Here is a 22949-nt window from a genome sequence, read left to right as displayed (position 1 = left end):
CCCTGGCGCTATGAAAGTGATGGCATCATCGATGGTGATTTGATCCCATGATGTCTGCGTATTTGCTTTCTTTTATTTGTGGAGGCGACGATGACAACTACAACGATGTCCACAACAACATTGGTAACGACAACGACACAGACAAGAGTGGTTTACCTTTCTCTTGACAAATGATGATTATCTCGTTGACATCTAGAGGAAGCGTGCAAGGTCCCATTTTTCTTTTATGTATTTTGGATGGTTCCCTTGACCACGGCGACCACGATGGATGAAGACGACCATGCAGCAGCTGGATGCATTGCGTATTGCGTACCTACATACTTGGACTAAGCTAGCTCATTCCTCTTTCCTTCTTGTGCATAGTAGGGCGAACGAATTATTATTCATCATGTGCAGCGGCTTCCATAATTTCATACAATGATCTATGTTTATATATACAAATTATACTAGATAGAATGGAACAATTTTGGTGCTACTATAGGTAATAGTAGGAGTTGTGATTTGCAGCAAAGGAGTTGTACCACGAGCAAAGGTACATCCATACAAGCTCACTTTTTCGCATCCACCACATTTTGCCAATGCATCTGCATCCCCAACAGAGAGCTCCTTTGTCAACAATTGCAATATCTTTAACGATTTAATAAGTGGGACCTACTCAAAACGCCTTGTTGAATGCCTTGGTGGAAAATCAAGTCCATGTATTCCAAATTGGGACAACCACGAGCAAGAGCCGTTATGAAGTTGGCCACATTGACCGCTGAAGAATTTCCAAAGACTTCTATCCTCAATACTTGCAATTTTGGAAGCGTCGCCAATGTTGAAAACAATCTGTGCGAGTTAACTGTGAATAGTTGGAAAGACAAGGCCACTTGATGTAACATCGACATTGTGCCAAGAGATTGGTGGTGCATAAGAAATTGTAGGATAGGGTCAATCTGATCATCGCTGGCCACATGAAACATCGCACGTTTCAAGGATGTAAACTTGCGTAGAGGTTGTATAATTTGTGGTCGAATCGCTGGTACGCCATACAAGTAAATGCTTTCGATATCCGATGAATGCTGAATGATCCACTCAAATAGGCGGGTATCCCATTGTTGACAGCCTAATTGTTCAAACGATGCAATGTGTAACGTGTGTAGTCGGCTGAATTTGACATCAGAAGGTAAATCAACATCACATACTCCAGGGTTCGGCCCAACAGGACCAAGGTATAACCGGCATCCCATCAAGGTCTGGCAATGTTTCATCAATAATCCGACCATTCCCGCATAGTTCGCCCCATTTCTTCGATCCAGATCAAGCACGAGATCATGTAGCCCTCCATTTCCATGATACATCAAAGTGGGCGCACGTAACGATCCAAACCATAAGTCATACAATGATGGGCACCTTTCCTGTACCATGGTAAGCACACTCGAGTCCACTGACTTGTCCACCGCTAGTGACTTCAAGGAAGGGAAACATGATAAAAGCTCCTGAGCAGCCTCTTTTCCAAAGCTTTGTCTAGTGTTGTTGATCGAAAGCTCCTCCAATTTGGGATAAAAGGGCAATGAATTGATCACAATGTTGACGTTGGAAATGTCGAGTGACTTCAAGTTGGGACAGCTGCAATCCAATAAAATCCATCGTAGATTGATACTTGAGTTAAATACCAATGTCAACTTGGATATGGTCAAATGCGTCAGCTTTTTGCCAAGTGCACGCAATAGTAGCAAGAAGGAATCCTCGTTGGCTAACGTGCAATCTAATATGACACATGTAAGTCAACATCCATCTAATTCTCCAACCCTCTACAATCACGTACCTTTGATTGTCAATTGGCTCAAGGCTTCAAAAGATGCTCGTTGAAATAATCGATTGATGGTCTTTGGGCAGCTTTGGAGTGTTAATGTCTTCACATGTCTCGATACTGATACGAGGTGATCATGTCCCTGATCCAAGGTCTTAGGCTGCTTGATAATAAAATGAAAGTTGGCGATTGGCGGAATAAGATGATGCCATCTCTTGGATACGTTCAAGTAGGGATACTCTTCATCACTTGACAATGGATCGTTGCCCACAAAACGCGGTACAATATTCATGAGGAGATCCGGTGATAGTTTATCCAAGATATCAAAGCGATGATTGAGAGCTTCCTCTGATGATGATTTGGCGTTGACAACAAGCTGGTATGCTGGATCGTCCATCGAGACATGGTTCAGCCCTTCGTCATACACGCGTATCGCTTCCCGCCGTAATCCACGCATATCATACACGTACCCACCACGCAAATAACCCAAGGCTGATGCTGGAGCCAATTGCTGCATTGTAGCTGCGTCGTCAAGTGCTGTGTCAAACTCGCCTCGGATCGCTCGTGTTTTGGAACGCAAATCAAGGAAGCCCATATAAAGCTGGACCAATTGGTTACAAGCTGCTGTCGATTCCTCTAAGACTTGCTCATGATGTCCTTTGGCTGCTGCTGATGCCAACGTTTCCAAAAGCTGTTTGCCGGCATCCCATGTCATGGCCGCTCAGGTTGTGGGCTGGGTAAAAGAGTGACAAGGAGGTTACCCCGAAAGATTGTCCTGGAGACCGACAATTTCCTTGACAACATTTTTAGCCTACATAGCAACGATACGTCTACCATTTATCAACCTGGTGTCTAAACTATATAGCTTCACAATAAATATTGTGTGATCATCTCAATCATCATCGCCATTGTGTTGCATGTACGTGATGCCACCAATCGCCTTTTTATTGAATGTCATAAATGTATGCATGCATGATGTCATTGCTACTACTACTACCTTATGCTATATACTATGACCTCGACCTATGGATGGTATGCATGTAGCATTGTGGATTGCTGGCTCAGCCTTCCTGTGCAACTCAACTGGGTTTGTCTATCTATATTTACACGTCGCCATCACCATGAGCAGATTACTGCTATCTCTCTGCCTCGCCGACACTCTTCAACAACATGACCAAGTGGTCCCAGCAGCTATACAATGAACCCATTGTCTCTGTCAAGCACAAGAATCACAACAGCACCATTACCCAATCCTCGATCGAGTTGCAGCAATGCGTGGATCGCCAAGTTGAGCTTCTCTATGATAGAGCCATGGCGCTGTCAGCGTGTGCGCAGTTCCACAAGGCATTACAAGACGCGACTGCCATACAAGCATTAGCACCCCTGTCATCACTTGGATACTATGCTGCAGGATACCTTTACATGCATTATGGCTATCAACAACAAGCCATACACGTCTTGAATCATGGCCTCAAAATCGTATCTGATCCCACCCATCATCAACGACTCCAATCAGCTCGACAAGATGCCACTAAACGACTCTCTATGCGTATCGACTTTATCAGCAAATTGCCCTTTGACATTGTATCATCCCATATTATACCACGTGAAATGACCATTCCATCCAATGATGCCTTTTCCTATTTGCATGTATGCAAGACCTGGCGTGAACGAGCTTTGCAATCAACAATGCTACAATGTAATGCGCATGAGGGTATTAATGAACGATCACTCGTCAAGATCACTGAATACTCACAGCATATCGGACATCTCAGCTTACGCGAATTTGAAGGATTTCCATTTGGGTTCTTCTTGACTACAAGGTTCAATTGCTTACGGTCATTGGATGTTCAATGTAAGTATAATGTTCTTATGTGAGCTGCAAAAACTTGGAGTACCCTTGTTAAACATCTTCATCGTGTAGTGATATTCTCGAGTCACTGTGCAGCACTATCCGAGCTATTTCTACACGTGGGTCATACATTGGAGGATGTCATCTTGATTCTGGACAACACCTTAATACTAGATTGGATTCCATTATCGGTGCTATTGACATATTGTCCAAACTTGGTCTCGTTGCAATCAAATTGGATTACTACACGTGGTAGCGCGCTACCTGATAAAAGTTACCCAAAGGTCAAAAAGTTGATTATCGAAGATACGCCTCCAACACGGACATGAAAAATTGACAGCTCTTTTGAGTCGATTTCCATCATTGGAGCATTTGGCGCTAGCACAGTGCTTGGAGTCACGAGCGCTTGGTGTGATCCATGAATATTGCCCATTACTACGCACCCTTATATACCGCGGCGTCAATAATCCCATGGACAACGATGATGATAGCATGGTCGACAATGAAAGGATTATTGGGAATGAATTGGCTTATCAAGCGGATCAATCCGGATTGCAGGCGTTGAAAATTAATCCTATCCAGAGCAACTTTTATGCCGATGGTCTTGTTTCGGTGATCAGTACACATCGCCATACGCTGCGACATGTTCAGTTTACAGGAATGATTAGGGGTGAGGCACCTGCCATATCGCAGGATGTACCATTGGACCACGTGACGACACTTGAATTGCACCATAACGAGCCTGATTCTGGCATGGATGATTTTGCATGGTTCATCAACATTGCACCCAACGTACAAAAATTGTCACTTTCATACCTTCACGAAGATGACTCAGACGTATGCCGAGCAATGAAGAATCTTGAACACCTGAAAGAGTTGACCTATGGGCCATGTTCCGCCGCCTTTGTTGACTTTTTGGATCATCATGCGACCTTGGGGGAAGAATCATCATTGAGGAAATTGAGCATTACTGGTAACTCAGCTGATGTTGTAGCCAGCTTGCTCCCTACATTATATCGGCTATCACAGCTACAAGATCTCAACATTTGCTTCGTTGAAAAGGTTACAATGGATGATTTATCGATTGAAAAGCTCGCTCAAGGATGCCCAAATTTGGAACGTTTGTCATTGTCTTGTGATGCTGGAATTCCCTCCCCATTGATTTACAAGATACGATTATTCCCCAACCTTACCACCCTTTCTATCAATCGTTGTCACGCTTCAAATGAGTCCTTGTTTAGCCTTTTGACATGCAAACGACTAAAGACGCTAAAAGTAACCGATGCAGAATTACCAAATGATGTCAAGGAGATGTTAGATAGCCTGCTTGTTACTGTACTACATAGTAACTGGTATGCTTAATTGTTATACAAGCTAAAGGAGTGTTTCATGGCATGGGTCAGGGTAGGGGTGATCAATCGCCCGGTTGAATGTACATGATTATTTACAACCATGCAATGGCTTTTTCTCTCATACAGAGTAGCTGGTGCTGTATTATTTACATGTGTCCCTTGATCCAGGAGTTACATGGCATACATTTTAGGCTCGACAGCTGGGATGTATGGATTGAATCTATGTATTGTTGGCTCATCATCCTATTTTAAAAGCATACTACCAGTACAAGGGGCGTGGAAGAAGTGTAATGTGGGATCTACAAAAAATGCTTTTATGATGCACAAGCTGCCTAAATCAGTAGCAGCTGATCGACACACAGCATATAAGGATCGAATGAAGGGGGTGTTTCGCCAACGCTAATGCGTACGATTCCTGCATATACGCCATTTTGTGATAGAAGATGAGAGAAAAGTAAACAGCATGATGGTGCATGCTATGAGATGATGATCCAAAATAACATATGCGAATACATCATATTATCGACTTCTCATGCATTCTGCTCACAGCATCTAAAAAGGCCCATCTTCCATAGGATCTCAGTGTTCTTGGCGTTCTTCATCTTTCAAGATATCATGCGTTTCCTTACAGTGCTTTTCATTGCCGTTTTTCTCATTGCCATCCATATGCATACAGCAAATGCCGTACCACTGAGAGGGACTCACAGCAGCGTAAAAGACCTTGGCAAGAAAACGGGACAACATGGTGCCAATCCAAAACCTGGTGATACAGGAATAGAACCAGGATCTAGTTCTGATTCGAAAGTCGCTGAACCAGCTGCTGCTAGTGATCAATACACAAGTGGTAAACTAGTGGCTGATCAAGTTGCTCAAGCTGCTGGCACTGTTGCTGGAGCTGCTGGAAGTATTCCTGGTGTTGGTGGTGGCAAAACCACTAGTAATGGAGCAGCTTCTGGTAGTGGTACATCTTCTAATGGTGGAGCAACTTCCGGTAGGGGCACGATCACTGGTACTACTCGTTACCCTTCTGGTAAAGAGACCGAAATCTATTAACTGCAACGTTTTTGGTGGCCCTTAAAGTACGAGATACTGGTTTCTTCTTTGGTTAAATGACTACCATTAGACGTTGCTTGTATGCTGTATATCGATTTTGATGACGATGATGATGATTAAAGCATAGCACTCTTTGTTTCTCTGAAGCATTATAAGATACCAGTTGCCTGTAAATCGTTTTGTATTTAAAAGTGGATGACTATGTATCGTGTTGGTGGCCCTTTACTTTGGATGGATGAGTGCTGATGACTATGTTTAATATCACATTTCCCAAATGGTAGCATCTTAAAAAATTTACACTTTAGTGTAGCTTTTATTCATTTAGGATACATGTTGTCATGCTGTGTAAGAGTAGTCGGACTGACGGAGAAGGTGAAATAGGTTACACGTGTTGCTGACAGGTTGCATAAATGGATGATGATGGTATGTAATTTTGGGGAGTGTTGGTTCTTCATACACAAAATTCGATTGATGAGGAAGCTATTCATGATGATAGAGTCAATGGATTCATACATGCATATCATCTTCGAGTGTTTACACGTCCATGTTTGATGCAGGATTACACATTGGCTGCTCCAAGTTCAGGAGTTTGGCTTCATAACCAAGGCTGGTGTCACTTTTTGTCACAGAGATACATAACAAGGGATTAGTAGCTATTCATACTGATCGAGGTAGATAGGTGTGCATGCATTCACAAGAGTAACTATGGGAAGCGGGGTGTCTGTATCCAGGACAAGGGGAACCAAAAAGAACACACCTTCACCTTCTCCACTCCCACTTTACACATTCAAGGTGAGCCACTCTCCATTAACGAACTACAGCTCATTAACTCCTTCCACTCTCCTTAATGCAACATCTAGATGGGTGAACAGGTGGTTAATGGCGACACTTCCAGCTACAACAAGTACGCGCGCGATCTACCCATGTTTCAAGCTTCCATTGCCATCCAACAGGTACGGTCAATCGCTGCAGCTCTTTTACTATTCAAGTTGGACATTGTGGTACTAAAGTGCGTGTGTAGGTTGCTGTTCTCTCGCTTATACAAGATCTAATGGGGGCGTCGCCTGTATCATTCCTGGGTTGTCCACAACAACAAGCCTTTATGTCTCCTCCTTTGTGTACGTTCACAAGAAAGCGCGTTTAGCTTGGTTTTCGTTGTTATCTCACATTGCGTTTATGATAGGTTGAACATGTTGGATGATGATACCTGTGGGCAGTAACAAGACATTGATATCAAAGCAAGAACGCTGTACGTTGGCTCAATGGTATGCGTGGTATTGGATCTACAAAGCGAAACCTGTTAATTAACGAGCCTTACAATGAAACAGCAGCAAGACAATATGGATGACATGGATATACGGTTTTCATTTGAGGCAAAGATGCTATTGAGAAATACCACAAGGTAAGAGTGTTCATTATGATGGGATTGGTTGCATTCAAGTGAACTTACCAAACACCATACAGTGGCAGATCCTCTTTCGGCGATACTATTATTATCAAGGCTGCACGTCAAGGATGTCATTGTATAGTACTATGCTCTCCTGGGGAATTTTGGCCCGGAAACAGTGTGACTCAAGATGCGATGGCATGGCCAATTTGAAAAGGCATCCGCTGTGCACACGGCCTCCATCCAAGTACGGCTATTGATTTCCTTGCCTACAGAGAGAAGGTGGATATCTCTTATGATGCCAATTTCAGGATCCAATGAGAGTATGGTACATATGGTGGCATACCTTGGCGCTGTAGGTTGGTTATTGTATTGCCTTCGGATGGTGTATTTGGTTGCAATTCCTTGTGATCACCATGGTTCAGGGCGTTGTGTGCCTTCCTTACCGAGATGTCCACAATGAGAGTTCTCAAGACGTCTTTGCATTGCCTCTTTTGGGTATGCTGACAACAAAAGCGTGTGGGTTGGTTTTACTTGTTATCTCACATTGCGTTTATGGTAGGTGAACATGTTGGATGATGGTACCTCTGGCAGCAACAGGATACGGATCTCAAAGCAAGAATGCTGTATGGTTGGCTCAATGGTATGCATGGTGTTTGATCTATAATGCAGGACCACTTAATTAACGTGCCTTACAATGAAACAGCAGCAAGACAATATGGATAACCTGAAGATACGGTTTTATTTGAGGCAATGATGCCATTGAGGAATACCTCAAGGTAAGAGGTTCATTGTGGGATTGGTTGGAATCAAGTGGGCTTACCAAACACCATACAGTGGCAGAGCCTCTTTCGGCAATACTATTATTATCAAGGCTGCACGTCAAGGAATGTCATTGTATAGTACTGTGCTCTCCTGGGGAATTTTGGCCCGGAAACAGTGAAGCTCAAGATGCGATGGCAAGGCCAATTTGAGAAAGGAAGTAAATCCCGCTGTGCACACGGCCTCCATCCAAGTACGGCTATTGATTTCCTTGCTACAGAAGGTGGATATCTCTTATGATGCCCAATTTTAGGATCAATGAGAATGTAGTACATATGGTGGCATACCTTGGCGCTGCAGGTTGATTATTGTATTGCCTTCGGATGGTGTGTTATTTGAACATTCTTGATCACGATGATGGTTCAGGCGTCGTGTGCCTTCCTTACCGAGTTGTCACAGCAGAGTTCTCAAGACATCTTTGCATTGCCTCTTTTGGGTATGCTGACACCAAAAGCGTGTGGATTGGGTATGCTTCTTATCTCACATTGCGTTTATGGTAGTGAACATGTTGGATGATGGTACCTCTGGCAGCAACAGGATACGGATCTCAAAGCAAGAACACTGTACGTTGGCTCAATGGTATGCATGGATGGTATTGGATCTACAAAGCGAAACCTGTTAATTAACCAACCTTATCATAAAACAGCAGCAAGACAATATGGGTGACATGGAGTTACGGTTTTATTCGAGGCAATGATGCTATTGAGAAATACCACAAGGTAAGATGTTCATTATGATGGGATTGGTTGGATTCAAGTGGACTTACCAAACACCATACAGTGGCAGATCCTCTTTCGGCGATACTATTTTGATCAATCAGCACGTCGAGGATGTCATTGTATAGTACTATGCTCTCCTGGGGAATTTTGGCCCGGAAACAGTGTGACTCAAGATGCGATGGCAAGGCCAATTTGAAAAGGCATCCGCTGTGCACACGGCCTCCATCCAAGTACGGCTATTGATTTCCTTGCCTACAGAGAGAAGGTGGATATCTCTTATGATGCCAATTTCAGGATCCAATGAGAGTATAGTACATATGGTGGCATACCTTGGCGCTGCAGGTTGATTATTGTATTGCCTTCGGATGGTGTATTTGGTTGCAATTCCTTGTGATCACCATGGTTCACGGCGTCGTGTGTCTTCCTTACCGAGTTGTCCACAATGAGAGTTCTCAAGACGTCTTCACATTGCCTCTTTTGGGTATGCTGACAACCAAAGCGTGTGGATTGGGTTGCTTTTTATCTCACATTGCGTTTATGGTAGGTTGGACATGTTGGATGATGGTACCTCTGGCAGGAACAGGATACGGATCTCAAAGCAAGAATGCTGTATGGTTGGCTCAATGGTATGCATGGTGTTTGATCTATAATGCAGGACCACTTAATTAACGTGCCTTACAATGAAACAGCAGCAGCACCTACTAGATGGCATGGATATACGGTTTCTATTTGAGGCAAAGATGCTGAAGAAATACCTGAGTAAGATGTTCATTATGATGGGATTGGTTGGATTCAAGTGGATTGCAAACACCATACAGTGGCGGAGCCTCTTTCGGCGATGCTATTGTTATCACGGCTGCACGTCGGAATGGTATTGTATAGTACTGTGCTCTCCTGGGGAATTTTTGGCCCGGAAACAGTGTGACTCAAGATGCGATGGCAAGGCCAATTTGAAAAGGCATCCGCTGTGCACACGGCTTTCCATCCAAATACGGCTATTGATTTCCTTGCCCACCACAGAGAAGGTGGATATCTCTTATGATGCCAATTTCAGGATCCAATGAGAGTATGGTACATATGGTGGCATACCTTGGCGCTGCAGGTTGATTGTTATTGCCTTCGGATGGCCTATTTGGTTCCCAAGTATGCGGGTGATGATTGCGTGATTCAGGTATATATGACTCTCATGCTTTTAATGCTATCCTTGTTATCTCACATTGCGTTTATGGTAGGTTGAACATGTTGAATGATGGTACCTCTGGCAGCAACAAGATACGGATCTCAAGGCAGAACGCTGTACGTTGGCTCAATGGTATGCATGGTGTTGAATCCTAAAATCAGGGCCACGTGATTAACGAACCACATCATTAAACAGCAGCATCACATACCGGATCGGATGGATACAAGGTTATTTGCAAACATCAATGGAATGGTATTGGGAATACCTCAACGTAAAGTGCATTGCCTAAGGATTTGTTACCTTCAAGTACACTGACGAAAGCAATAGGCTCTCTTTCGGCGATATTATTATTGTCAAACAGCACGTCAAGGATGTCATTGTACTGTACTTCCCAGGGGAGACGGTCATGTTGTGCTAGCGGAAACAGTGCGGCTCAAGTTGCCACCTCAGGGTTTAAACATGCATCCTCTGTTCGCACGGCTCCATCGTTCTATGGCTATTGATTTCCTCGCCTTTAGAGAGAAGATGGTTATCTCTATTGACGCACAGCATGCGGGATCCACGGCTCATTGTGGTTCAAAGTCGGCTGGTGAAGGGCCCATGGTCTCTGTTAAATCTGGTGTTTTGATCCACGTCCTTTTGGAGTGAGCTAGAGGAGAGTACTGGTACTTTGACATTTCTTGGCGTGGCATTTTATCATTACATTTCATTCGGATGGCCTATTTGGTTCCAAGTCTATGTGATCACTGAGGTTCTGGTATGGATGATTGGTATGCTTGTTGGAAAACTTTGCTGAAACGTCTCTTATTTAGATACATCACTGCAAGCAGCGTATATTTATGGCCAAGGCTTATACTACGTTATCATTGTCGTCATCATTGGTACGTATCGTTCTAGTACTATGGAAAACGGGTGTGTATCTTATCGAGGTAGGTTATCTTACAACACGCAACGTGCATTTGCTGGGATCGGGTTTATTCGGATATCCTATGGTTGATATTGGTAAGTGTTCTTCCTATTGTTAATGTACCTAGTAACGTGTTATTGTGGGCTACAGCAGAGAGCTACTTGGCATATGGTGTCTTGTTGAAGTTTACAAGGTCACAGCTATGGTTGGTAAGTACTATTGGATGGGATTGGAAAATTCTTAATGGTGCATCATTGATAGTTGGATCATGTCAGCCATGGGGAAGGGTGTTTATATCGTTTGGTGGTGTCAACCTTTCTTGCATCTCTGGTGGTTGGTTACCAAGCAACAGCTGAAGATTGTCAGCCAATGCACGTCTCTCATGAGTGGACTGTATCAGCAACAAGAAACAGCATCCATATTGTTGGTGTCATAGCAAGCTTCATCCCATCATCTGGTGCTTCTCGTTATCGGTGATTCGGTGGCATCCAGAAATGAAGATCTCTTATCAATTGATCACGTCAGCAGCAAGGAGCAATTTGTCAGCAAGCTTTCATCTTCTGGTGGTTCTGGTTATCGACAATCCCTTTGATGCACGGCTGCCATTCAACGTCTCTTATGGATGGATCATGTTATCAACAAGCAATGAGAGCCAACGTCGACATCTTTAGTATGTAGTACCAAGGTCATCTATACATCACTCCAAGGTGGACGCCAATCCTTTGAGGATATCCAACTACGCATACCGGTTGTCGGTGGATCATATCAGCAACAGGGTCTACATCGTCAGTGTCAGCAACGTTTACTCGATTCTCTGGTGATTCTCGTTATTGACCAATAGCTTTCAAGAGCATTCAGCAGCGCATGTCTCTAATGGGTGTATCACAACAGCAGCAAGCAAGTCAAGGTTTATCCATCGCTCAAGTCATTCATAGTCCAGTATCGCTCCCTCCCTTTGGAGATTCATTGGTATTAATAACATTGGATCGACAATACGAGTGCTATCAAATAACGGATTTTACAATAGGGAATAGCAACAGCATGGCATGGTTGTCGTGGAGATGCGGATTGCATGGAGATACAGGTTTTGTTTGAGGCAAGGATACCAATAAAGTACGACAAGGTAAGAGTATTCATTATGGGATGTGTCGCATGCAAGTGCACTTACATGGAAGATGTGCAATAACAGGATCAAGAAGGCTTTTCCTCGACCGTATCACTGGGACGTCAAGAATGTTATTGTATCAACAGCAAGGAGCAACATCAATATGTATTTTTGGTGCCAGCTGTCTTTACTCCGTCATGTGGTTCTCGTTATCAACAGCTCGCTTGATGGTTATCTGCCGGCTCATGTCTATTACGGTGGATCATACTGTTTCAGCAACAATCAACAGCGTACGTGTGGCATCATTCTTATTCGGCTTTGATATGACTTTGGTTATCCAGCAGTGTTCTATTGTCGGCATTCGCCTTTGTATGGACTCCTCTTCAGCAAAGCTTTTCGGTGGCATAATGCTTAATCGGCTTTCGTCTGGTTTTGCCTATCAGGGACGGTTCCATTCTTTGAAAAGTGATCACCAACCTCAGCCTTGTGTCGGCTCCTCTTCATCATGGAACTATGCTATCTTTCACGTCGCCAACATTACTCGATCTTCTCACTGCATATGACTACCAAGTATCGTTCGATCGCTTAGTACAATCCGAGTGCCAACGTAGCTTATCTTATCAAGTGGACCATTGCAAAGTAACGGCTTGATTTGGATGTCGGCAGGTTTTTGTGCTTATGGCTTGGTAAATGATGATCCGTTCTTTTGTACAACGCCTACCAACCTCCTCTTTTATTGTAGTATGTGGGCTGTTCCTCAAGCTACTTGTCTCATGGACCTTTAGACTTGTCATGGATGCAGCTATCATGGTAAAGTATCGTTTATGAGTTTAGAAAATTGTTTAACGTGCATCTTTATAGGTGAATCATTCCTGGATCAACGAGCAACGTCTACGGCATCTTTCAATCAACCGGCCTTATTACGTCGTTGGATTATTCTCATTACCAAGTACTGGTCATTTGCTTTTATGTGCATCTGCAACAACAAGCAGCAACTCCTATATCTTTTGGTGCCGCCAAGCTTTGTCTTGTCTGACTGCGGTTATAGTTGTCGACAATTTTTTCGATGGATATCCTGCTACGCCCGCATAACTATTATCGGTGGATCATATCAGCAGCAACCACGAGGCAGCAATCAGCAACAGGACTCATATCTTATTGTCAACAACATTTACTCGATCCTCTGGTGGTTCCCACTATCGGGCAATAGCTTTCAAGAGCATTCAGCAGGTCAACTCTCTTATGGGTGTATCACAGCAGCGACAAGCAACAATGTCATGCGTCTTTTTGGTGCTATCAAGGTTTATCCATCGCTCATGGCCTTCATCGTCCAGCATCGCTCCCTTCCTTTGGAGATTCATTGGTATGTATATTTCGGATCTACAATACAAGTGCTATCAAATAACGGACTTTACAATGGAATAGCAGCAGCATGGTATGGTTGTCATGGAGATGCGGTGTCATGGAGATACGGATTTTGTTTGAGGCAAGGATACTATTGAAGTAGCACAAGTTAAGTGATCATTATGGGATGTGTCGCATGCAAGTGCACTTACACATCAGCAACAAGCTACAATGTGTGTGAGTCTTTTGGTGCTATCAAGGTGTATCGATCGCCCAGGGAAATCATCATCAGCCAACACCCCTTCCTATGGAGAACGGCTATCACCATTTGTCATTGTATGGACATCTCTGCAGCAAGGAAACCGACTTTGGGTGTTGCAGTTTGGATGATGCCATATCAGTCGTCGAGTACGCCGCAACACAATCTTCATCAACCGGTTGGGCTGTGATACAAAATGACCGAGCAAGGGATTGACCAACAGCTGTATGGAGAAGGAAGCATGCCAATAGCGATCACAAGGGCTCTTTTTATCAACATAATGGACGTGCAACTGTTAGGGTGAATGGGTGCAATCATGTGCAGTAATGAGAATCCTGGAATGTTGCATTGATTCCTTGTCACATTGTCAACAGGAAAGATGGATCCTATCAAGTGAATACCGCTAAGGATGGTGATGGGTGGATGGAATTGACAAAAGGGCTTCTATCTTTGACGAATGGTGTTGTACAGCCATGGACGGATGATATTGGAGTACTCGATTCAATGCATGCAGCAGCTATTATGCAATCATGGATGAAGATGCTTATGACGGCAGCAACCAGGAATGCAATGACACCATTATCCCTGTGGCCTCTACGTGGTTCATCCGTATCTTGTTCAATTTGCAACACTGTACCTTTACCAGATTTACTTGATAGACGCCCACACTACTATATACTATTCTTCAACTTTGTCATTGAATGAAATTGGATTGTTATTATTTGGGGTATCATGGTATCAGCTCGTATGGGCAAGATGTGGATCACGTGGTTTGTTACTGGTTTGAAAGAGGGAATAGAAATGGAAGGTTGGATCATTTACATCGTGGGATCGCTCTTTCGCCACAACATTTTATGGCCTCACTAAAGCTTTCTCGCGCATGGGCTGGTAGTACATAGATCCAATGCAGTGGCGATTCTCTAACGATTGTATCGCAAGTTATTAACTAATTTGAGAGTGATTGTGCTCTACATTGCTTGTTACAGGGTATGGTATTCATTGTGAGCTTAATGCATTATGTATAAGAAGGAATGAGTTGTTATACACTATACCACAAGCACACAAGCACACATAGCCGTTTGCACCCCCATTATCGCACGGCTTACATACCGCTATATCGAGCCACAATCATTTACGCACGTTTGGGACACGACATACAATAGGAGTCCTATACGTTATACCAGAGATGCACTGAGGTGATTGGGATCCAAAATGAAGTATGCAAGTAGATTTTTATCTAGCTTAGTGTATCGGTGCATTCGGCGTATCACATAACACCATCCATTTAATTGTGATGAGGTATGGAGATGTGGGAAAAGCACGTTGTAACATGAAGACTTTGCTAGGTATTATACCTTGTTAAACAAAGGATGGCTTCTTTTTATTGTATCGCAGTCATAAACCATCATGATCCATGAAGCATTCGAATACATACTTAAGGCTCGGAGAGCGACACTTATTAGACATTGAAGCGTTGGATTTGATAAAACGAGTTGGTTGGTTTTTGATAATCTTGACGTGACATGGGTCGATGAATGCATATCATGCAGGTTCTTTTATACATGTGACAAAGCGCTATAGCTCAATCCCCAGGATTTCTGTACACTGTAGAGGTATAGCTCCAATCAAATTTTACTTACTATTGTTCTCACATTCCACCATTCACATCATCTGTCAACATGTAGCGAGGGATACACATGTACTAAGACACCCATTTATTCCAATAAAGGCTTTTGTATGCATCATATTGATCTCAACAAGCCATCCCTTTATTTGATTGATCCATCCGATAATACTCCTACAGCTATCCTTCATCATCATCATACTACCTCCGTTCAGCTGCAATGTACGATCGACCATGGTGCATGCATATCGTGGTGTCGGTCCAATCCTCCATCATGAACCATTTACCCTCTCAACCATAAGCAGTTTTTGTCGTCGCAGTCAACCCAATATGGCTTCATTGCCTTCGTCACTGATAGGATCTAACTTGATACCTTGCATGACATGGATGAAAAAAGAGACCATCATCTGCTTGAAAAGGGATCAATCACCTCACTATCCATAGAACAACTTGTCTTCTCTCCTCTATCTACCTTACCAATCATCATGCTTCTGGTAGCATTTATGTCAAAAGTAAGTTGTTGCGTCCATGGATTGTAAGAGTTCCTTCCTCGCTTGGCCGAAGAGGTATCTCTCAAGGCTAGTACTTGTCCACCAAAAGCTTCAAGGGTACCCTTACAGGTCATAACCAATGACGCCACCATTGAGCTGCGTTAGTCGAATACACTTGCTGCGACGTGCTGCTAAGCCTGGTGTGTGTGCGTGCGTGTGTGAGCGTGAGTGAGTAGATGGTGTACAATGACAAGAGAAAGACGCGTGTCGGTGGTTGACTTAACAATACTGAAGGTGTACTCTGGTGATTGCTGAAAGACTTGTCGACATTAAGGTGCTTTTAGAGAAGGGAAGTGAATCTCTTGGTCATTGGTGAAGGCGTGAAGAGGAGGCTGTGGTGGCGGCGTTGGTCGCAACTTTTAATTTCCCATAAAAGATCGCCTTGTTGCACAAGTGAAATGCCGAACATGTTTTCATGCACGCATTAGGGAGTTGATGCCATCATTATACATGTATTCGCTGCTTTCAGTATTCGTTTTTCCTCATATCTTTAAATGAATGTAATAAAGAGATCATGTCAACAAGCATGGCTGGGTGATCATTGACTACTGCGACAAGATGATCGTGTGTTACAAAGGACGATCCATGCTGCGACACAATCCGCAGCACAGGTCTACCCCCCCCTTTGGTATAAAAACGACTCAAATGATACTTCTTGTACTCGTTGCTTCGCCTCTTTGCAAACTTTTATTCAAGCATGCCACATTCACAACATCCTACAACAACTTGCATCGCTTCCTTGCCATCCGAGATCAACCAGCGGATCTTCGCCTCATTCTCAAAGCTTGAATGTCTTCGGTGCATGTTGGTCTGTCGGGCATGGCGTGAACGTATGGCTGAATGGTCCGTTGATCAGTGGCGGTCCATACGATTAAGCGGCAATGATCTCGAGCAATTGCATCCTTTCTTATCACTTGTTGGATCCTATGCAAGGCATATTGTATTGGTACAGCCATCCGAGAAGAGCATCATCAAGGTGATCGACAGCCTCATCCATATGGGATTTACACGTCTCTCTACATTCAGTGAGTATCCATGAGCTTGTTCTATAAATCAGATGTACTGATCTTGTTACTCATTGCAGTGGTTGCCATTGACAACAAGTGCGATTTGGTGCCATCCACTACTTTTTCAACCTTTGCCCAATACATGACACGTTTGCATATCGGATCGACTCGTAGTCAATGTGACATCCTCGGCATTTTGGCATGCTGCCCACAGTTAACCCATTTTTCAAGTTCGGCTCGTGTTCATGTATCACCCAAGGCATCACCATCATCAGCATCATTATCATGCTTCAACCTTCAATTCTTACGTATCAACCACGGCATCAGCACTGATCAGCTATTAGACATCATGCGTGCTAGTCCCAGCATGCGTCATTTACGACTCCAATGGCACTCCAACATTGATTTGATTCAAATTGTGGAAGCTCGACCCGAATTGGATATCATCACATGCAATGTTTTCCCATCCCTTGGACAAGATCCTTTATGGTCGACAACTTACGACATGCCTTGCGATCATTTACGCACATTCGAAATCGACCACGTATTGCACGAGACGCCCTTGCATCATTTAATGGCCATCTTGAATACATCATGGGGACAAGGCATTGAACGTCTTTCATGTGGTATTGGGAAATTATATAAGAGCAAAGATATGATGCGTAAAATGCCACCCATCCTTACACCACCCGATACATGTCAGCTACAGGAGTTTGTTTACAACAGCTACAAGTCAGAGATGGACGACATTCACGACCCTGAAGAAACTATTATGCTTCCCATCCTTCATCGTTGCAAGCAATTACAATCCATTGCTCTTGACATGGATGCCGGCTATGATGGTCAACGTCTACCGAATGAGCAAATATTACCAGAACTCGCACCTTTCAATCATCTCCCTCATTTACGCCATTTATCTATCCATGAAGACCGAGACGACCTCTCAGACCTTTCATTCATGTTTTTGCAAATGCGACATTACGGTGTACAACTGGAATCTTTTGAGTATCGAATGAACGTTGTCAATACATCGCTCGAATTTGTGCAAGCATTATCCATGATGCCGAGTATGCGACATGTGATATTGAAAGATTCATGTGGACGAGGATACATCAAACAAGACGGCTTAATCACGCTCGCACGATCTCTACACCAATCATCCCCAATCCGTACGTTGACGCTTGACGAATCCCCAGTGCTACATTTCAAGGATGGGTTTCATCCGATATCAAAAATGACAAGTATCAAGCATCTCATCATCGCAAATACTGATCGGGTAGATGGCCGTGGGTTGATGTATTTGGCCGATTACCACAAAGGTCTCGATACACTGGAGTTGGTGAACGCAACAATAGATAAAAACATGACAACCGTCATTGAATATTTAAAAGCAAGGATCGACCATGTTATTGTTCGTTAAAGGTGTACTTTAAATAAAAATAACTACTATCTAATTTTGGATACCTATCATGATGATGCTACATGTGCACAATTGTAAACGATTGAAGTCGGCCCAAATGGTGTCCCGTTGCTGACCCACACTGTTGCCATGATACTTCCATGAATCCTCAAATAAGTGCGTGGTATCCTTTCGCCATGGTAACGTAGCTCAATACGCTCATCGGTGTGCCGTTGGTGATTGCTGTGAGTGATGGTTGCCGAAAAACATGTTTTTGTTGCATTGATCCTCAAGTCGTGTGTATCCATGAAATCGGTAACAATGCGATAAAGGCGTCCGAGATGCTCTGGGTCATGCGAAACAATACATAGTAAGATCTTCAGCCAACAGCAAATGGTTGTGGTAGGCTTGTTGTGATGAAGGCTGAATACTATTGAGACGATGGCTCAATTCCAACATGCATAACGTAAAGATAAATGGTGATGCCTCATCGCTGTTTAGTACCACGCTGTAATCGTATCACATCAGTTGATCCATCCTCGGTGGACACAAAGCAGCTGACATCGTTGTACATGCTCATCACACGTTGTATCGTTGGTCAAGGTGCGTCGCATCACTTTGTTGATATCAGCTGTATAGATCTTGCTGATTGAATTTTGCAGGGCGATGGGACGCCAGTTGCCAGGATCCTGTATGTCACCTTTTTTGTAAATAAGAATGGTGCGTGACATACGCCAATGTTCCGGTATCAATGCCAACGAGTAACTACGTTGATAGATGGCTTTAAGCCAACGACGCAGCCCACCAAATCTTGTATGGAATGCCATTGGTGAATAAAGACTTGTTGAATCTTTTGAGCACTTCATCAACATCGTCATCCAAGAGATCACCCAATGAGCAAATAAAGTGGAAATCAGGACGTGCTGTAGGTGTGGAATCGGTGGTAATTGAGCCGGATCCATAGCTGTTATCAAAGTGTGCCTACAGTTGATTGGCTGGTATGGTACATGTTGTTCGTTTACTTGGATTGACAAGCGATGGGTCTTCCTGATTCTCCTCGTTCCCCAAAGGGTGGGCTTCCACCTGATAAACCCATTTCCTATGCCAATGCCACTACTTCAACGCATGAAATGGTCTGCTCTCATGTAGTAGAAATGGCTCATCACTTCCATGGTGTCGCGCGATAAACAAAAATGCCCTTCTATTTGACTTGACACAATTACAGATTTCCGAGACGACCTTTTTGATGGTTTCACGCAAACGTTATCCTGGCAAACGTACTTGTGGCATGATCTTCCGCAAGAGGAATAGACGATTGTAACACAATCGCCGCCACTACTACTCAATTACACCACCGATGTCAAACTCAAGTACTCCGATGATAGCACCTGGATACATAAGATGTAGGCTACGTGATCTTGCATGCCACTTTTTTGCCGATACTACCATGTGCCAGGACACAACAAGTTAACTTGCACGTCCAAACCACAATCACGCTGCCACCATTGCCAAGCTCTTGGACACTTAGAAAACAATGCCCAATTAAAGATGCCGCTCAAGAAACAAATTCTTCGAAAAACTCTCCTGAGATGAACAATCGATCCGTCAAACGTCATCGTATTACATCTCCAATGTCAACTTCTCCTATAACCAGCAGGAATCCAATTCTAGACCTCCTGATTTAGTTCTTATGTTTTTGTTTTTTTCACTTCCCCTTAAATGGTGTTAATCAAACACTGAATAAAACATACACTATGTATAAATTGGATTAACAAGCGAATCAAAAGTCAACATGGAGTGGTGTCAATATTGATTAAAAAGAGATGTAGTAGCATCACGTCCTTCTCGTATAGCTGTACGTCTACGAAAAAGACGTCTACGTTCACTAGCTGAGAGGTTATTGCTGTTATTCAAACGATCGGTGGTCTCAGCTTCATCATCGGTTTGTTGCATCCCGTTCCATTCAATGCAACCTTGATTGTCAACACGTGGTCGTGGCCTAGTGAACTCGGCAATCAATGGGTACAATGCGTCGTGAAAGTCGTTGTTCTTTTGTGTCACAATAGTATGGTCATCACCCTCAACAACAATATGCCGTTCCACAAGCTCATTGATAGCTGCTTCAAAACAAAGGCGTGCGTGCTTGTTGTTAAATAGTGGCACACGTAGATAGCGTCGTGATCGTCGATTGTGCATCAATGTTGTGATCGACATGTATTCACGAGGCTGCTGTGTAGGTCTCCACGGTATAATTGGCTCGTCAATTTCCATTGTTGTAACATTGCCATCATTTGGTGCTGGTGTGTGAGCATGATTAGCATTCAATGATGGTGATGATACATCGATAACAGGAGAAACAGAGCGTGTGCGACGATGTGAGCGTGTGGGTGAAGGTCCATGTTGTATGTCGTAATCCATGATTGCTTGGTCAAATGATGCATCAAATGAAGCTGAGCGTTGGCCAGGTGGTGAAATAGGATTCTCAAAGAGCTGGTACCATTCACGATCAATTTGCTCGGTGGTTGTTGCTGCCCTTTCATTTGCCAATTCATCCACTGGTCGACCCGAACGAAGCCATGAGTCCACACTATCATTGTCGTTGCTGTTGTTGTCATGATCAGCTGCTGGTCGTGTTGTTGTAGTCGCATGTAGTTGTTGTCGATCATCGTTGTCGTGTGTCGTTGTTGCTGTTGATGCTGCAATGCTGTTGATCTCTAGTGCTGGCACTCCGGTTGAATCTCCACCACCATGATCAATTTCCTCATCCACATGTTCATCATTAGTCTCGATAACATCGCTTTCCTTTGGTGCAACATGATTATTGTTGACATTGTCAAGCGTTAAAGGTGAAGTACGACCCGATGTTGGTGATAGCTCTAATGAGCGTAAGAAATCGAGTGATAGCGATGCTGTTGCTGAAAAGATTGGTGGTGGTGTGATGTGACCGTCTTCTTCAGCATTAGACAATATACGGTGGCGTCGTGGTTGTGATCGAGTAGTGGATGATGATGATGTCGTGCCATTATTGCTACGGCGAGATTTACCTTGAAGATCAGGCTTGTCATGTCCGGGGATAAACAAGGAGGTTGAATTTGTCCTAATAAGGGATACATTATATATGACATTCCTGTTGAATAGTATAAAAGACCACTAAGACACGCATGAATAAAGACATCATCATATACACGGTATCACCGTACTTTTATTGTTACCCATTTACTATCTTCAAAAGATAAACATCACAAGGCTGTGGTGATCGATCCGCCATAGTGCGTTTCATGCCAATGATATGTGGTGATGGTGATGGAGGTTGCTGCAAATCCCGAAATGGCTACAAACGAGGCGTGTTGTATGGTGTGCTATTGGCAGAGTTGATGTTGGAAGTATCATTGGCAGTGCGAGTGGATGATAACGAATGCTGCTGCTGTTGTTGTTGACGTGTGCGTAGAGTGGAAAGAGCTGTGTGGATGATGTTGTTGTGCTTCCAAACTTGGCGTTGTCGTAGTTGCTGCTTAACATCATTTACATCCCATCCCACAATGCCGATAATCTCCTTGATGATATCCAAATCGCGAAAGGTAGCTTCCATGAAATTGCTTGCCATGGCATCCACAAGGCCTGGATGCTGATGGAGGTGTTCAGTCATCTCATTGGATGGTAATAAGCGGTCACAGCCAAAGCAAAATTCTTGTGCAAAGTCGTTTTCCGGTTCCTCATCAGCATTACACGAGTACTTCAAGTGCTCCGTTATCGCCCGCTTTTCGATATCACGGTATACACATTGTCGAGGACAACCCCAAACAGGACACAAGTGTTGATAAAGTTGTTTGAGATGATGTTCTTGTAGGTGGGTAAGGTCTGTGAAGCGAGCGGTTGCACAACGAGGACAAACAAAGGACTTGGTAGTGGATATCACCACAAGGTCGACAATAGAATTCCCATCAGGTGCATCTTCTGTGATAGGAGGTACCCGCGCTTGCTCATCAGGCATGAATTCCTTAATGCAATTGTGCGACAATAAGGATGCACGAGACTTAAAGGTCGCATCACAATCATAGCGTTCAAAGATCACGGTTGTTGGCTGCTTGTGGACCTTGGTGCTGTGTTGAGCGAGAGCAGGGCTCGTGTAGTAAAAAATCTCATCCTCTTCAGGATCGCAAAGCCGACATGGGAAGATGGCTGTATCGATCTTGGCTCGGAAGATGATACCGAGATTTGGAGATGTCATGTTGCACGAGGAAGCGTTGCACGTAGGTGGTATGTGAGAATGTGTATACGTGTATAAGATGCTGTTGAATGCCGCTCATAATGGCGAATTGTCAAGTTGATAAAAGGTATGTCAATTGCGTTGAAATGAGAGCAGGTGAGAGAGGCGGAGAAGCTGAATATTATGCAACTGAACAATGGCACTGTTCCTTAGATACAAGGCGAGAGATGGGCGCTTGAAGATTCCAAGGTTGTGCAAAAAGCTTCCATGTTGCAATGAATTCGTTGGCGAATGTCGAAGACTCGTTCGTTCGCCACAAGACTAGTATCGATCGGTTCGTCCCAAAAAGCTCTTTCGAAGGTGACGGATCCTCACTTAGATTAAATCTC

At 43.7% G+C, this 22949-nt stretch overlaps 10 protein-coding genes across 10 annotated transcripts; 6 read left to right on the top strand and 4 right to left on the bottom strand.

Annotated features, from left to right (window-relative positions):
• Positions 1–629: 629 nt before the first annotated feature.
• Positions 630–2507, bottom strand: O0I10_009994 (uncharacterized protein; the record flags this gene model as incomplete). Its single annotated transcript, XM_058489978.1, has 2 exons — positions 630–1735; positions 1808–2507. 2 exons carry the CDS (start codon positions 2505–2507, stop codon positions 630–632), a joined length of 1806 nt encoding a protein of 601 aa, XP_058339213.1.
• Positions 2508–2962: 455 nt separating this feature from the next.
• O0I10_009993 (uncharacterized protein) lies at positions 2963–3973 on the top strand (the record flags this gene model as incomplete). The annotated part of the gene is made up of 2 exons (XM_058489977.1): positions 2963–3647; positions 3717–3973. The coding sequence occupies 2 exons, from the start codon at positions 2963–2965 to the stop codon at positions 3971–3973; spliced, it is 942 nt and encodes a 313-aa protein (XP_058339212.1).
• Positions 3974–4115: 142 nt separating this feature from the next.
• O0I10_009992 (uncharacterized protein) lies at positions 4116–5006 on the top strand (the record flags this gene model as incomplete). Its single annotated transcript, XM_058489976.1, has 1 exon — positions 4116–5006. One exon carries the CDS (start codon positions 4116–4118, stop codon positions 5004–5006), a length of 891 nt encoding a protein of 296 aa, XP_058339211.1.
• A 605-nt stretch (positions 5007–5611) lies between these two features.
• O0I10_009991 (uncharacterized protein) lies at positions 5612–6049 on the top strand (the record flags this gene model as incomplete). The annotated part of the gene is made up of 1 exon (XM_058489975.1): positions 5612–6049. The coding sequence occupies one exon, from the start codon at positions 5612–5614 to the stop codon at positions 6047–6049; it is 438 nt and encodes a 145-aa protein (XP_058339210.1).
• Positions 6050–8612: 2563 nt separating this feature from the next.
• On the top strand, positions 8613–8880 carry O0I10_009990 (uncharacterized protein; the record flags this gene model as incomplete). Its single annotated transcript, XM_058489974.1, has 2 exons — positions 8613–8694; positions 8759–8880. 2 exons carry the CDS (start codon positions 8613–8615, stop codon positions 8878–8880), a joined length of 204 nt encoding a protein of 67 aa, XP_058339209.1.
• A 2116-nt stretch (positions 8881–10996) lies between these two features.
• O0I10_009989 (uncharacterized protein) lies at positions 10997–12397 on the top strand (the record flags this gene model as incomplete). Its single annotated transcript, XM_058489973.1, has 4 exons — positions 10997–11159; positions 11218–11273; positions 12149–12187; positions 12254–12397. 4 exons carry the CDS (start codon positions 10997–10999, stop codon positions 12395–12397), a joined length of 402 nt encoding a protein of 133 aa, XP_058339208.1.
• Positions 12398–16644: 4247 nt separating this feature from the next.
• Positions 16645–18374, top strand: O0I10_009988 (uncharacterized protein; the record flags this gene model as incomplete). Its single annotated transcript, XM_058489972.1, has 2 exons — positions 16645–16972; positions 17032–18374. The coding sequence occupies 2 exons, from the start codon at positions 16645–16647 to the stop codon at positions 18372–18374; spliced, it is 1671 nt and encodes a 556-aa protein (XP_058339207.1).
• Positions 18375–18421: 47 nt separating this feature from the next.
• Positions 18422–19180, bottom strand: O0I10_009987 (uncharacterized protein; the record flags this gene model as incomplete). The annotated part of the gene is made up of 2 exons (XM_058489971.1): positions 18422–18783; positions 18916–19180. 2 exons carry the CDS (start codon positions 19178–19180, stop codon positions 18422–18424), a joined length of 627 nt encoding a protein of 208 aa, XP_058339206.1.
• Positions 19181–20156: 976 nt separating this feature from the next.
• O0I10_009986 (uncharacterized protein) lies at positions 20157–21633 on the bottom strand (the record flags this gene model as incomplete). The annotated part of the gene is made up of 2 exons (XM_058489970.1): positions 20157–21450; positions 21566–21633. The coding sequence occupies 2 exons, from the start codon at positions 21631–21633 to the stop codon at positions 20157–20159; spliced, it is 1362 nt and encodes a 453-aa protein (XP_058339205.1).
• A 51-nt stretch (positions 21634–21684) lies between these two features.
• O0I10_009985 (uncharacterized protein) lies at positions 21685–22581 on the bottom strand (the record flags this gene model as incomplete). Its single annotated transcript, XM_058489969.1, has 1 exon — positions 21685–22581. The coding sequence occupies one exon, from the start codon at positions 22579–22581 to the stop codon at positions 21685–21687; it is 897 nt and encodes a 298-aa protein (XP_058339204.1).
• Between the last annotated feature and the right edge of the window lie 368 nt (positions 22582–22949).

This window comes from Lichtheimia ornata, assembly GCF_029851405.1.
Source record: "Lichtheimia ornata isolate CBS 291.66 chromosome Unknown scaffold00063, whole genome shotgun sequence".
NCBI lineage: Eukaryota > Fungi > Mucoromycota > Mucoromycetes > Mucorales > Lichtheimiaceae > Lichtheimia > Lichtheimia ornata.
Note: the sequence above shows the minus strand (reverse complement) of the source record. Positions and strands in the feature narration are given on the sequence as shown.